The following is a 14,745-nucleotide window of genomic DNA, read 5'->3' as shown; positions in this document are numbered from 1 at the left end:
CCATCCAATAGGTGGCGCTGCAGAGGTATTGTTTCAGCTTCCTTATTTACAGGTCTGAAGGAGAGATAACACACAGGCCTGTGACCCCCTAACACCAATTTAGAGATCATAAAGCTGTCACATTCCTTACCAGCAGACTAATTAAGTATTTACTTCTCTGCTCATCTTGTCTGGTATTATTTTAAGTGCAAATTAGTCACACTATTTTTGTGCCTTTTCATATGTGTACAATTGTACAGATCTGTTTCATTATGCCTGCAGAAGGATCCTGAGAGATCCGAAAGCTCGCTATATCATGTATTTTTTTTAGCTATTAAAAGGTATCATATCTGCAAGATTACTTGGTTTCTCTTACTGAAAACAATCACATTATACTGATCACTGATGACTAGAGATGAGCGAGCATGCTCAGTAAAGGCAGTTACTCGAGCGAGCATCGCTCTTCTCAAGTAACTGCATACTCGTCCGAGCAAATGCGGGCGGCGGCGGGGTCTAGCGGAGGGGAGCAGGGGGGAGAGCTTTCTCACTCCAGTAACAAGTGCACATGGGAAAGAGACTGAGTAATTGAGAATTTGGGGAGCGTGGAGTTAGTGGAGAAAAGGAACATTTTGTAAATGGTGCCTTTTCATTATCGGAAGCACTAATACCAAGGTACGACAGATGACTTAGACTGCGGATACGTAAAAGGAGAGTGGCTTCTGGATACAAACTTGTTGAGGAAAGAATCTTCAGAGAATGTTTTGCATATCTTATCTTTGAGACTGTTAATGGCGTGAATTAGAACTGCACTTTTGATTTTCTAAGTAAAGAGAAAAACCGCGTGCCTCCGGTTTTGGAAAGTAAAGGTCCATTTACAAGGCCCTATGATCGCTCAAACAACAGTTTGAGTGACAGCTTTGAGCGATCATTTTGCATAAACTATTAAGTAGCTACTCAGCTACTTAAGAGCAATTAAGTGTGTAAATGAAGCCTTAGCTGAAAGCAGTTAAAGGGGTTGTCCCGAGGCAGCAAGTGGGTCTATACACTTTTGTATGGCCATATTAATGCACTTTGTAATGTACATTGTGCATTAATTATGAGCCATACAGAAGTTATCAAAAGTTTTTCACTTACCTGCTCCGTTGCTGGCGTCCTCGTCTCCATGGTTGCCGTCTAATTTTCGCCGTCTAATGGCCAAATTAGACGCGCTTGCGCAGTCCGGGTCTTCTGCTTTTCTCAATGGGGCTCCGTGTAGCTCCGTGTAGCTCCGCCCCGTCACGTGCCGATTCCAGCCAATCAGGAGGCTGGAATCGGCAATGGACCGCACAGAAGCCCTGCGGTCCACCGAGGGAGAAGATGCCGGCGGCCATCTTCAGCAGGTAAGTAAGAAGTCACCGGAGCGTGGGGATTCAGGTAAGCGCTGTCCGGTGATCTTTTTTAACCCCTGCATCGGGGTTGTCTCGCGCCGAACGGGGGGGGGGGGGGGGGGTTGAAAAAAAAAAAAAAACCGTTTCGGCGCGGGACAACCCCTTTAATAGCCCTAGGGCTCTTATCTTCATTCAGATCCTTTGTTGTCCAGGGGGAGACAATGCTATCAGCACTCCCCATGGAGAACCGCTAATAAGGCTGAAGGACGATTTTTAGGTTGGACTGAATTTAACAATCAGCTAGCAATGCACGAAACGTGCACGATGGGCACACATTTAGACGCAATGATTATCGCTTAAATGATCACCTTTTAGCAAACATCGCTCCGTGTAAATGGGCCTTTAATCATTTGACTGTGGACTCTGTTATTTCTGTGGTCACTGGCCTCACAAAGACAACCAGGTATTAAGCAGTTCTATACACTGGTGCTATTTACGGGCCGGCTATGCCCTGGGCCTAGAAGGAAAGGATGGTAGAGCCACCCATGACAAAAGTAAGTTCTCTACCCTACCATCTTCCCCAGCCCAGAGGCGGCACCCAGTCGCCACAATGTCTGCAGAATTCATCTGGTTATATGTAATAAAGCTGTGAGTACTTGTATCAGAGGTTCGTTAGGCTATATTACTTTTTATCCTGGTCACTCATCTTTATCTACCCCATTTGTACATAAAAAGTTTCTTAGTACTCTGATTCTGGTGGAATCTTTGCAGCCCTTCTGAGGCTATGACTTTCTTCTTTAAAATATTTGGATTAATCTATTATTATTAACGACTGTACTGCTGTTTTTTGCACGCTGTATGTGGATCTGAGCTATTAAAATGTTATTCTTTCCCTCATCAAATACCTCAATAAAGTGTTTTGATACTAAAGAATATTCCCCATAGTATTAGGCTGAAACCATCACACTTTATAGAGTGGCATATTTTTATAGTATACAACGTTTGAGCATTTTTATGGTCAAACTGTTGTGGTCTCATCAGACCACAAAAACTGTTCTCCAATTGATTGCAAAGTCTCCCATATGTATGCCTTCCAGCAAAGTATAGCGGAGATGTCAAATGAGGTTTTTTTTCCAAACAATGGCTTACTCTTAACACCCACCCTCCCATGGGATGGTAACAGAGGAAGCCCTCAGGCAACAGTTGTTTAATGCCCAGTCATGGTGGTTGCTCTCACTGATGGCCATATCCATTTTATTTATGACTGTATTAACTGTACTCTGAGCTTAATTCCATAACTTGGAAGTTTTCTTGCATCTATTCCATGACGGATACTACTTAAAAAGAAAAAAGTTTGATACCCTGTTAGCCAGTAGAGCAAACTATGATTGCTCTCAGTAAGAGAAACAAAGCAAGCTTGTAGATATGATAACTTTTAATGGCTCACAAAAAGACATGATGTTATAGTAAGCTTTCAAACCTACTTGGGGTTCTTCTTCAGAGAAAACATCCAGAGTGTGACAGGCAATCAAGTAAGGGGTCAGAGATGGAAAAATGTGTTTTGTTACAGTAGCCCTTTAATCTTCTCTAGCCTATCCCAATAATGGCAAGATGTTATAGCCTGTGCTCGCCTGAGGAGAAACTCACCAAGTCCATCACTACCCTCAAATGTTTTGTGCACAGTGTGACATGAAGAAGAGTCCCCATGGCAGACACCACAACGATCCTCCACTGCATTAGAGTCAATCTCATAGTCGCAGCCAATGTTCTGTATACAAAGATACAAAACATAAAATGAAATATGTTTTCTGGAAGGGCATACGTTACTGTCAGAACTGCTATTCTATAAAATATAACAAAACCACATTACAATGTAGACAGACATACCAATCGAGTGCATAAGTAACAGAGAAGAGATAAGGATGATGTATAGTGTCTGATAAAAGCCTTACCTTACAAATGCCATTGATGCACATATCTCGGCTTGTGTTTCCCTCAAAGCACGGTGTTCCGTCAATCACTGCATCTCGCAACTTTTGAGCAAAGTACCCCGTGTCTGATTGGCAGTGAAGTTCACATGGATTAACTATGAAGAAAAAGAGATTACTGCAGATATCACCGGAGGTGCAACAATTGACCATGTGGCCCAATAGCAAAATTTAGCATGAGGTCCCACTCCATCATGACCAATCAGTACATGGAAGACTTATGGTTATTTTGATCACTGTGCTTATTTCTCTTTTCAGTGGTCTCTCACCAGGGTTGCTCTCTCTGACCCGCTCCACCTCCATTCACTAAGCAATGATTGCTCCTGTGTAAAAGCATAGGAGCGATCCCTGCTGGGATAGCTGCCGGCCACTGAAGGGCCCGATGGTAGTCCAATGTAAAAACAACTTAAGTATGGGTTATTGGGATTTCTAGTTCCATGGATATGACCCTCTTGCTTTTTTTTTACTGGACTTTGCATATTCTCGCTATTTCTGGTACCTCTGCTGACTTCATGTTGCTGGTCTCTGCTTTTTGCCAACACTTTTGTCACCATTTCTAGAAGTACTGTCAATCCCAGCTAATCAGATTTCTGTGAACCTAGGGATTTCCCGTGGTTAAGTCAACACCTCCATGAGGGGGGTTAATGGTGAAGCCCACATAGACCCTATGACTGGATTAGCCAGGGCAAATTGTATTGTGGGAACAAAAGGATCCACCACTACTGCTGGTAGCGTAACAAGCATCAACTATATGAAACTTAGACTTTGTTCCCACGAGCGTATATCAGCCCGCCATTTTCATGGTCGGCCGATATCGCTATGATCTGATGCATTGGATTCTAATGCATCAGATCACATGGCCATATTCTCACGACGTAAAGGCGCCCGGAAGGGCCAATATAGCGCCAGGCGCTTTTACGTCAGACCCAAAAGACAGTCCTGGAGCTATCTTTCTGGCCAGGATATGTCGGCTGCTGCATGGGCTCCTATGAGAACCAATGACAGCGGCCAGAGAACGTGACTGCTAAACTCCCTCCCTCTTCTCTTCTCTCCTCCCCTCCGTCTGATTGTAATAGGAGAGGGTGGGATAGCGACAGAATGGGGGCAGAGCTAAGAGATACCCCGTCCTACCTCCTCCCATTGCAAACAGCCAGAGAGGAGGTGAGCTGGAGAGGGGGAGGGAAGGGAAAGGGGCAACGGCATGGTGCCCTCGGCGTATATGTGCCGGGGCCCATGCCATCTGAACGGGCGGACAAACGTTAGATTTGTGTGCCTGTTCATGAGTTTTAACTCCTCAGATCATAGCGTATATTGGCCGGACGTGAAAACGGAGGTCACTATTTGCTCGTGGGAACAAAGCCTTAGCTGTTAAAGGGGTTGTCCCGCGGCAGCAAGTGGGTCTATACACTTCTGTATGGCCATATTAATGCACTTTGTAATATACATTGTGCATTAATTATGAGCCATACAGAAGTTATCAAAAGTTTTATACTTACCTGCTCCGTTGCTAGCGTCCTCGTCTCCATGGTGCCGACTAATTTTCGCCCTCCGATGGCCAAATTAGCCGCGCTTGCGCAGTCCGGGTCTTCTCCTGTTCTCTATGGGGCTCCGTGTAGCTCCGTGTAGCTCCGCCCCGTCACGTGCCGATTCCAGCCAATCAGGAGGCTGGAATCGGCAGTGGACCGCACAGAAGAGCTGCGGTCCACGGAGGCAGAGGATCCCGGCGGCCATCTTCACAGGTAAGTATAGAAGTCACCGGAGCGCGGGGATTAAGGTAAGCGCTCCGGTGAGCTTTCTGTACGTCCCTGCATCGGGGTTGTCTCGCGCCGAACGGGGGGAGGGTTTAAAAAAAAAAAAAACCCGTTTCGGCGCGGGACAACCCCTTTAAGTTTCATGACAAAGGGTGTTCCATATACGTAGGATGATATTATGTCAAAATATTATTTTTCCTATGTAGTATGTATGTATGTACTGTAGAATAGCAGTACCCATAGCAACAGAGCAGCACCCATCCTCTGGAACGCTCTACCCCAAGGCATCCGGACAATTCCCGATGCACGACATTTCAGACATGCCTTAAAAACGCACCTCTTCAGGGAAGCATACCAAATCTCCTGACCTAGTCCCTCGCCCCTCCCTATCGTGCCCCACCCTGTTTGCCTTCCAATAATTGATCTGTACATGACATTTCCTATTGCCTGTGTTCCCCAACCCCTGCACCTCCTGTACCACCCTCAACCCATTTGTGTCTAACCCAATGTACCTCACATTGTAATTGTTGTATTGTTTTGCATTTATCCATGCCTGAAAGCGCTGCGGAATAAGTTGGCGCTATACAAATAAAGATTATTATTATTAGAATACAAGATAGGGTAATGGTCATCCTTGTACTTACTGGCCATTAACACTGGACTCCAGTGATGCAGTTTTCCTTTGTAAGGAACTGAATCAAACTGGGAGCACTGCATGTGCCTGAAAGAATGTCCTCCTGGAGCACAGGGCAGAACGTCGCACACACGGTATCTTTTTCTTTCTCCCAGACAGTATTTTCCTCCATATCTTGGCCTTATGAACAAAGGAAGCATAGTGTAAATTCTAACACAATAGCAAATATACTCCGTTTTATTTGCGTTGTTCTGTTGTTCCTAGCAGAGCTCAGAAGTTGGTTAGCCAAACTTGCGACTTTGACACGAACGCCATCTCCATCACAAATGGATTATGTATTATTTTAATTTTATAAAAATACTGTAGCAACATGTAACATCAAGCTTAATATATATTAAATGCATATTGTCATCTGGGACTTTTATAGCATATCCACAAATATACCATAAAGTCTAATAAATGTGTCTCCCACCCCTAGAACCTGCACCTATTTTGAGTTTGGGCCACCATCACCTCTAGCCTGGCTGTATGCAAGTGTTCAGGAGAAGGAAACAGCTGAGTAGGCATTGCTACACGGTTTCTGTAACTCCCATAGGAGTCAATATGAGTTAAGGAAACACCTTATCAGATGCTGTTTCCACAACTCACTCAGGAATTCTGCAAACAGTGTAGCTTGCTGTGCTATACTGTTCATGCAACTTCCATTGATTTCTATGGGAGTTATGGAAAAAGCATAGCCAAGGCAAACTCGACTGTTCCCATCCTTCCAGACACCCAGACTGGAACACCCCTTTAATATTTAAAGCATTTTATATTTTATATTGAAACTGGAGCTGCAGTACATTTCTAACTTACTCCGCAGCCCCGACCTCTAGGGTTTACACTGTTGAACAACTCATTGACTGTACGCCACATTCAGTAAGTTCTGTTAGGAGTCTTTGTCCGTGAAAAACATTGGAAAAAAATATATCACAGCACGCTGCACAATTCTTTCTGGTAAACCACTGAACATTAGAATGAAATTATAATAAATGGGACCCATTAAAGGCCGTTGTGCCCGACATACGAAGGATCCATCCACGCCATCATTTTCATTGTTCTGCGCCTACATCAGGGCAGAATAATAGAAGTGGGGCGGCAGGGAAAACAGTGATATGTCTGAGACCCAATACAATCCATGTCCTAAAACAACCCCAGTGTGAAGAAGCAGAGTAGATGATTAATATTAGTCATTTATCTCTTCTATTAACATACTGAACTCAGTGGTTAGCACTGTTGTCATGCGGCACTGGGGTCCTGGGTTCAAATCCAACCAAAGACAACATCTGCATGGAGTTTGTATGTTCTTTCTGAGTTTGCATGGGTTTCCCCTGGGTACTGCAGTTTCACGTACTAATAGGCGAATTTAGGTTATTTATAAGCTTCAATGAGGACAGAGCCTAATATCAAGTGATATACAGCACTGTGGAATATATATATATGTGCTATATAAATAAATACTAGCTAGAAATGTGAAGAACCTCTGTAAGATGAGAGCAGTGATAGTGGGTGGTCTGCACACTCAATAACAAACGCTTCATATGTTTTTATATGCCTTTACAAATGGATTTAATAGAATACATGAAATGTCCATCATCAGCCCTCCAGTAATCTGGTGACCAGACAAATAGCACCATGCTGATACACACATCCAGGCAGTTCTACACTCCTTATAGAGATAACATGCATATAGCCAAGCCAAACATGCAAGTTGCTGGAGAAGAATCAGGGCATGGCAACTGGCAGCTGAATGGCTTTTATATCCGTGACACCCACACGCAACATGTGTCACACTTATGTTGATGTTGGAAATATACAATACACATGGCTCTGTTTATGAATGTTATAGACAGAACAGGACTAATATTATGTGCATTTATAAACACCGCTCTTTATATGGATGCAAAAATATACAACCTCGAGTACGTGAAAAGTTCACTAGAAGACACAGATATCACTCATCTTTGTATGTGAACGTCTGCTGTACTCAGTTCTTGGTGTGACACGCACACGTACGCCCTGTGTCCATTATTTTCCAGTGTATACATTACATAGATACCCTGATATGAGACCTTTGATCATTCTCCAGTCACTCACTCAGTTCTCATTTTTTTTTCCCCTTGGACAATCAGCTGAACACAGACTCTCTCATTCCTCCACACTAATTACTCTAATGATACTCGTCTGGTGAAGCCCACATTCACCCAAACAATAGCAGCTTTCAAGGCGCAACTTGGCGGATTCATGAAAGATGGTGTAATTGAATAATAGAGTACAGTGTAGTTTTGACAGCGAGCAGCCGGATGCAATTATAACACATGATACCAAAAAAGCTATAGCAACTTTGGGCAAAGTGAAGGCTATGACATTTCCAGTGTTGGGTGACATAAAACACAAGCACATATAGTATCCACACCCACGGCCAACCACATGCAGGGTGTAGAGATAAACTCAATATCTTACTTTTCTTAATTAGGGGACAGAAAATATGTTTCTTCATTCCCTGATCTAATGGTTTACAACCAAAGATAATTTTTCTAGAGGTACGTAAAGGCCCATTTGTAAGAAACATTACTAAAGAAAGGATTGTTTATAGGGGAAAAAAGGTTTTAATCCATAATGCTTCCTATTTTTATTAAGGGAAAGATAAGGAGAGGCAGGTCAAGTTCCAGTGTGGGGTCACCTTTTCAAGGGCGGTTACTCCACTTGCTCATCCAGATATTATAGTTTGGAACATTATAGGGTACAGTTAGGTTTTTATATGATTTGATTACTAATAAAATTAAAATTGTAATTAAAGGATGCACTACATTTTTCTTTTTGTGGCTGTGACTATATATTTTGCACGAAATATTGAGCTAAACCATAATTCTGACACATTTTAGCAACCTTACTGTGACCATTAAACACCATAGCACAGTTACTGAGTTCTGGAATCATCTCTGGGTAGGACTATATATTAACTGTTGGCTCACCCACAAGTCATGCTAAAACTAAATTTCCACATTTGCAAAAAAAAGCCAAACTTTTTTGTGATGGCTATCTTAACACTGCTTTCCATAGTGAATTCCATGATTATACTATGATTCATAGGTGACCAAAGGTCACCATGTAGGCATAGCTTAATAATGAAGTGTTTGATCCAGAGAATTTCTGAACTTTACCTACACTATATGCACATGACTAGTAGCTTGCAAGACTGACACAACTGGTTTGCCTTTTGTAAAAATGTAAGGTCTACAGTTTTAGATCTCCAAACTCTGGGCTTCTGAGTCCTACAGAGAATACACTTTGTTATCCACTTAAGTATTCTTCCATGACCAATCCTCTTTAATTCAGTGTAAAGTTTTGGATGTCACAGGGGCTAAACTGTTAACATCATGGGTTATGTAGTCAATCAGTGCCTAACATTGCTGAATTACAGTTCTGGACTTAAGGGGGTTATCCATTTACCAGACAACCGTGCTTCAATAGAACTGAAGCGCTTACCCCTCTGTGGTTACCAGGATCATGCGTTGCAGCCCCGCTATAATCGCGGTGGTTGTTACAATCGCTGACATCACAGGAACTCATATGACTACTACAACCATCATTCTCTGGGTATCGGCACTCACACCCTGAGCACCATGAAACCAGGAACATGATGTTCAGCTATCATCTGAGTTCCTGTAACATCAACAATCACAATAACCACTGGGACCACAGCGGGGTTGCAGCGCTGGATATCAGCGGCTGCAGAGGGGCAAGTATGTTTCAGCTTATTATTTTAACCTCTTCTGCCCTGTTGAAGTGGGGTTGTTCAGTAACCAGTAACCTCTTTAAATTCAAACAACTGACTGTGTTTGTGTAGTATTGATTCCACAGTCTAAAATAGGAAGGAACAAACCTACACAAATAATACTGCCATGAACCACACTGCAAAATTGCATAACCAGGGTGCTAAAAAGTATAACTGGCACCTTCTGCTCTGAGGAGCCAGTTTAAATAGCCAAACAAAGTTACTGACTGACTTGCTGGGCTACCAAAACACACAAATATTACCGCCATATAATATACATACAAATAATGCTGCCGCAAACTGTATACACAGATAACGCTGCCATATATTGTACACATACTGTATAAATAGATATAACATCCTTTATATATAAATAATACCATCATATCTTTTATATGTAAATAATGCATAGCTATAATTTTTTAAATGGCCAGAGACTAAAGGCCCATTTACACGGAGCGATGAGCGCTCAAAAATCACTAAAAAACGATCACTTGAGTGATAATGGTTTTGTATAAATGTGCGGACATCGTGCACTTTTCGTGCACTGTTAGCTAATAGTTAAATTCAGTCCAACCTAAAAATCATTGTTCAGCCTTATCAGCAGTTCTCCACAGGGAGTGCTGATAGCATTGTCTCCCGCTGGAGAACAAAAGTGCTGAAAGCAGATAAGAGCCTCAGGCTTCATTTGCACACTTAATTGCTCCTAAAGGGGTTCTGTCAGTAAAATAAAAAGAAAAATGCATACTCAGCCACATCCTGCCCTTTATCCCTTAAGAGTTAAACCTGTAAAAAGAAAAGAGTAAAAAAAAATAACTCACCTAATCCCGTTGTTGTTCCCCCTCTGCTGTTTACCTGCCGTGTGTAGGGTCAGCTCCAGCGGCTCCTGCGCACTCTCGCCGTCCTGGCCGCGTCTAACCTCTGCGGTCCACGGAAAGTTGACGGTGAGTGCGCATGCGCGACGGAAAGGGGGACGCATGCGCACTCGCCATTGACTTTCCGAGGACGACAGAAGTTAGATGCGGCCCGGCCAATCAGTGGGCGATGCGTCACTTGTGACGCGCCGACCACTGACCCGGGCGGCAGTACTTGCCGCCCGACATGGTCGGCCCCGACGGCACAGGTGAGTATGTTTTTTTTGTTTTTTCCTGACAGAACCCCTTTAAGTAGCCGAGTAGCTACTTAATAGTTTATGCAAATTGATCGCTCAAAGCTGTCACTCAAACTGTCGTTTTATGATAAATTTATGGGCCACAATTCGTTTATCCTTTCAGTTACTTTACTTTGGGGGAATGAGGATCTTGTGCTAAAATAAAAAAAAACAATCATTTTTTTAATGGGTTCCGATAAGATATCTTGTTGCAGAAAGTTATCAAAGTCAAGTTAAACTTAGCCTGATCTGTACAATCACTTGCTGAACTGCAATACCAAAACACTATACAAGATTGGCTACGTTTCTAGAAAAAGGCAGATATTTTTTGCCTCGCTGCTCTCATTATAACGATCCTGTAGCTTTATTGTTGTCCTTACTTCACCAGAATTCTGAAATTAGTTAGACGAAGTATGTGAAAAATATTTAATGTTGTAGTTTGCCGTCTCTTTTCCCAACAAAAGCCATAAAATTAAAAATAAATTTAAATGTGATTTTTATTCGGTGGTGGGCCTGGTGGCTTTACAGAATCTTCCTCATGTTTTTCTATCCTTAGTCTAAATGAAAAAAATACACTAACAAGCCAGAAATGAGTCATGGAAGCATTTTCATTCTAGTCCTAAAGGAGAGCTACACCCAATAAACAGTGTGTGAAACTTTACAGAACACTTTTTAGTGTGCTCACCGTCTGAAGTTGGCACCATAAAAAACAGAACATCACCGCCAGAAACCAAAATAAAATCACAACACATCACAGATGGCGATTTACACAGAAGGATCTTGGTCTCGTATTAATACCATCATATCTTTTACATGTAAATAATGCATAGCTATAATTTTGTAAATGGCCAGAGACTAAAGGCCCATTTACACGGAGCGATGAGCGCTCAAAAATCACTAAAAACGATCGTTTGAGTGATAATCGTTGCGTCTAAATGCGCGGCCATCGTGCACTTTTCGTGCACTGCTAGCTGATTGCTAAATTCAGTCCAACCTAAAAATCGTTGTTCAGCCTTATCAGCAGTTCTCCACAGGGAGTGCTGATAGCATTGTCTCCCGCTGGAGAACAAAAGAGCTGAAAGCAGATAAGAGCCTCAGGCTTCATTTGCACACCTAATTGCTCTTAAAGGGGTTCTGTCAGTAAAATAAAAAGAAAAATGCATACTCACCTACATCCTGCCCTTTATCCCTTACGAGTTAAACCTGTAAAAAGAAAAGAGTGAAAAAAAAATAACTCACCTAATCCCGTTGTTGTTCTCCCTCTGCTGTTTACCCGACGTGTGCAGGGTCAGCTCCAGGGGCTCCTGCGCACTCTCACTGTCCTGGCCACGTCTAACCTCTGCGGTCCATGGAAAGTTGGCGGTGAGTGCGCATGCGCGACGGAAAGGGGGGCGCATGCGCACTCGCCGTTGACTCTCCGAGGACGACTGAAGTTAGATGCGGCCCGGCCAATCAGTGGGCGATTTACACAGAAGGATCTTGGTCTCGTATTAGATTGATGTGCTAATTAAATTATTTTGGATTGGTCATTTCTATGGAAAAAAACTAACTATTCCTAATAAAAGAATTTAATTTTCACATTCGACGAGGACATTACACAAACCACAAGGACTATGAAGAGACAAGGAGATGGGAAACACCAGGATAATTAACACGGAAGGGATCGATCTCTGGTCTAAAGCTGATTGCACCTGTCTAACAAGCAGAGCACCCACCCCAAAAAGAGCAACCCCACAGTAGGAACCTGGGGTTTCCCTGAAATGACCCTAGATGGAACAAAGGAGGTAGAAAAGACCAAGTGGGAGAGATCCAGGGAAACAACAAACACCAGGCAGAACACTTGCAGAAGGAACTGAACAGAACAAATGGACAAGAAAACTGAAAATGACACTGAACAAATAACTGCACTAACTCTGATAGAACTCCTCACAGAACCACATCACAAAGCCAGAATACTGAGAAGTATAATCGGCACCTTCTGTTCTGAGGAGCCAGTTTAAACAGACAAACACATGTGTATATCGGCCGCCGTTTTCACGGTCTGCCGATATACGCTACCATCTGATGCATTGGATTCCAAGGCATCAGATCACACAGGTGTATTCCCACAGCGTAAAAGCGCCCGGCCGGCCAATATAGCGCCGGGGGCTTTTACGCCGGGCAGCAAAGATAGTCCTGGAACTATCTTTCTGCCCGGAATATGTCGGCCGCTGCAAAGATTCCTATGGGAGCCAATAACAGCGGCCAGAGAAGCTGCTAAACTCCCTCCCCCTTCTCCCCTCCGTCTGTTTGAAGGCCGGGGTGGCTTAGTTCCACCCCCTCCCATTGCTGGCTGCAGACAAGGGGTGGGGAGGGGGCGGGAGCTTAGCTGCGAGGACATTTTTCCCACCTGTAGTGACGTCACTGTGAATGGAGCACTAGTGGAGCATGCGCGGTCAGAACTCTATTAATTTCAATAGGGCTGATGGAAATACCAGAACGCTTGCCACTTGACTATCTCCGCAGTCCCTTTAAAAAGAAATGGAGTGCCTGTGCACTTGCACCACCTGCACTCCATTTAGTTTCCTCCCCACTGCGGAGGCGGTGAGGTGATCCCACAGTGAGAAGGGTAGAGAACACAGGACCCCTTATTCTCGGATCGGTGGGAATCTCAGTGGTGAGGATAGGGGACAACTTATAATTCTGGTACAACCCCTTAAAATCAGCCGCATAGCCCCTTGATTCTCAGGACTGGAGGAGACTCTAGAATTTGGAACTCCACGATCATAAAGTGATGGCATATCCAAGCAATAAGCTATCACTTTAGAGGATGGGAACAACTATTTGGTTTAATCAAATCAGTATTTTTTTAAATGTGGAAAAGAACCCATGAAGACATGAAGAGACATAAAAAATCCATGCTACCGTTGTCCTGGTCAGATTCAAAATTAGAGTTTGCTTGATATAGATAAGCCATCCCAGGGGAGTAACTATAGGAGATGCAGGGGATACAATTGCACCCGGGCCCAGAAACCTTAGAGGGTTCATATGGCCTCTCTTCTCCATATAGGGAGCCCAGTACTATGAATAAAGCATTATAGTTGGGGGCCCATTCCAGGTTTTGCATTGGGGCCCAAGAGCTTTAAGTTACGCCTCTGACCCATCCTATAATTCTGAGTTATTCAAAGGGATCTCCTTATTCAGGGCCTCCATCAGCAAGCTAAAGCAGAGAGAGGCTACCAAGAGCATTGCAATCTCTGGAAGACCCTGCTAATCCATAAACAGCCAAAGCATTTCAATAACCACCATGCAATGCTTCATTTCTTCTGTTGGGGTATAGAACACTTGCTCAACGTGCATATGGCCTTAGCATGACTTATTCCAGGTTGTGATTTTTTTTTAAACAAACTGAAAACTATGTCATAGATGAAGATGGAAATTCAATGCAATAGAATGCACTAGCATCGGTCCCACCTGACAAAATGTAATAGACAAAAAAACATATGAAGGTCCCATACCAGGCTGAGACCCTAGAAGCAAAGGTCCATCAGTGAGTCACATCATGGCTTTAATATCCTGGGAACAGCTCAAATGGGTGGCATGGCTTTAATATCCTGGGAACAGCTCAAATGGGTGGGAGCATAAACCTTATATCACAGATCTAATTCTTCTTAATTATGTGCAGATGTTCTGCGCAATATTGTCTACTGGGATCATACTTTCAATAACTTAAAAATACATTTCTGACCAATGAACCGGAGTCCTTCATTTCCCGTCATCCAGAGAAATAACAACCACTTCCTCTACAGAGATTTTGTATATATATATATATATATATATATATATATGTGTGTGTGTGTGTGTGTGTGTGTGTGTGTTTAGCCACACTGTAATATGGCAACTCTGACATTTATTTTGTATTCTGCTAATTCATTTGCTTATTAGTTTCTTTGAGCGAATGTGTCAGGACTGCTTTTAATACTGTATACTTGCCTGAATCTGAAATTGTGTTCTTAAAGTAATAATCCAGTCAAAAGCATGTTTTCCATTGAAATAATTTGATAGGTCACAATAGCGTGT

General features: G+C 43.0%; 1 protein-coding gene across 2 annotated transcripts in view; it reads right to left on the bottom strand.

Annotated features, from left to right (window-relative positions):
- Positions 1 to 14,745, bottom strand: part of ADAMTS7 (ADAM metallopeptidase with thrombospondin type 1 motif 7) — a 78,312-nt gene that overhangs the window by 28,680 nt on the left and 34,887 nt on the right. For both annotated transcript variants that reach the window (XM_066592971.1, XM_066592972.1), the window contains exons 12-14: positions 5,730 to 5,899; positions 3,299 to 3,432; positions 2,994 to 3,114 (exon numbers count right to left, since the gene is read on the bottom strand). In XM_066592971.1, coding sequence (XP_066449068.1) covers positions 2,994 to 3,114; positions 3,299 to 3,432; positions 5,730 to 5,899 — 425 coding nt within the window. The remainder of the gene's footprint in view (positions 1 to 2,993; positions 3,115 to 3,298; positions 3,433 to 5,729; positions 5,900 to 14,745) is intronic.

Source organism: Eleutherodactylus coqui, chromosome 2 (assembly GCF_035609145.1).
Source record: "Eleutherodactylus coqui strain aEleCoq1 chromosome 2, aEleCoq1.hap1, whole genome shotgun sequence".
Lineage (NCBI taxonomy): Eukaryota > Metazoa > Chordata > Amphibia > Anura > Eleutherodactylidae > Eleutherodactylus > Eleutherodactylus coqui.
The sequence above is the reverse complement of the archived record's forward strand: the minus strand, read 5'-3'. Positions and strand labels throughout refer to the sequence as shown.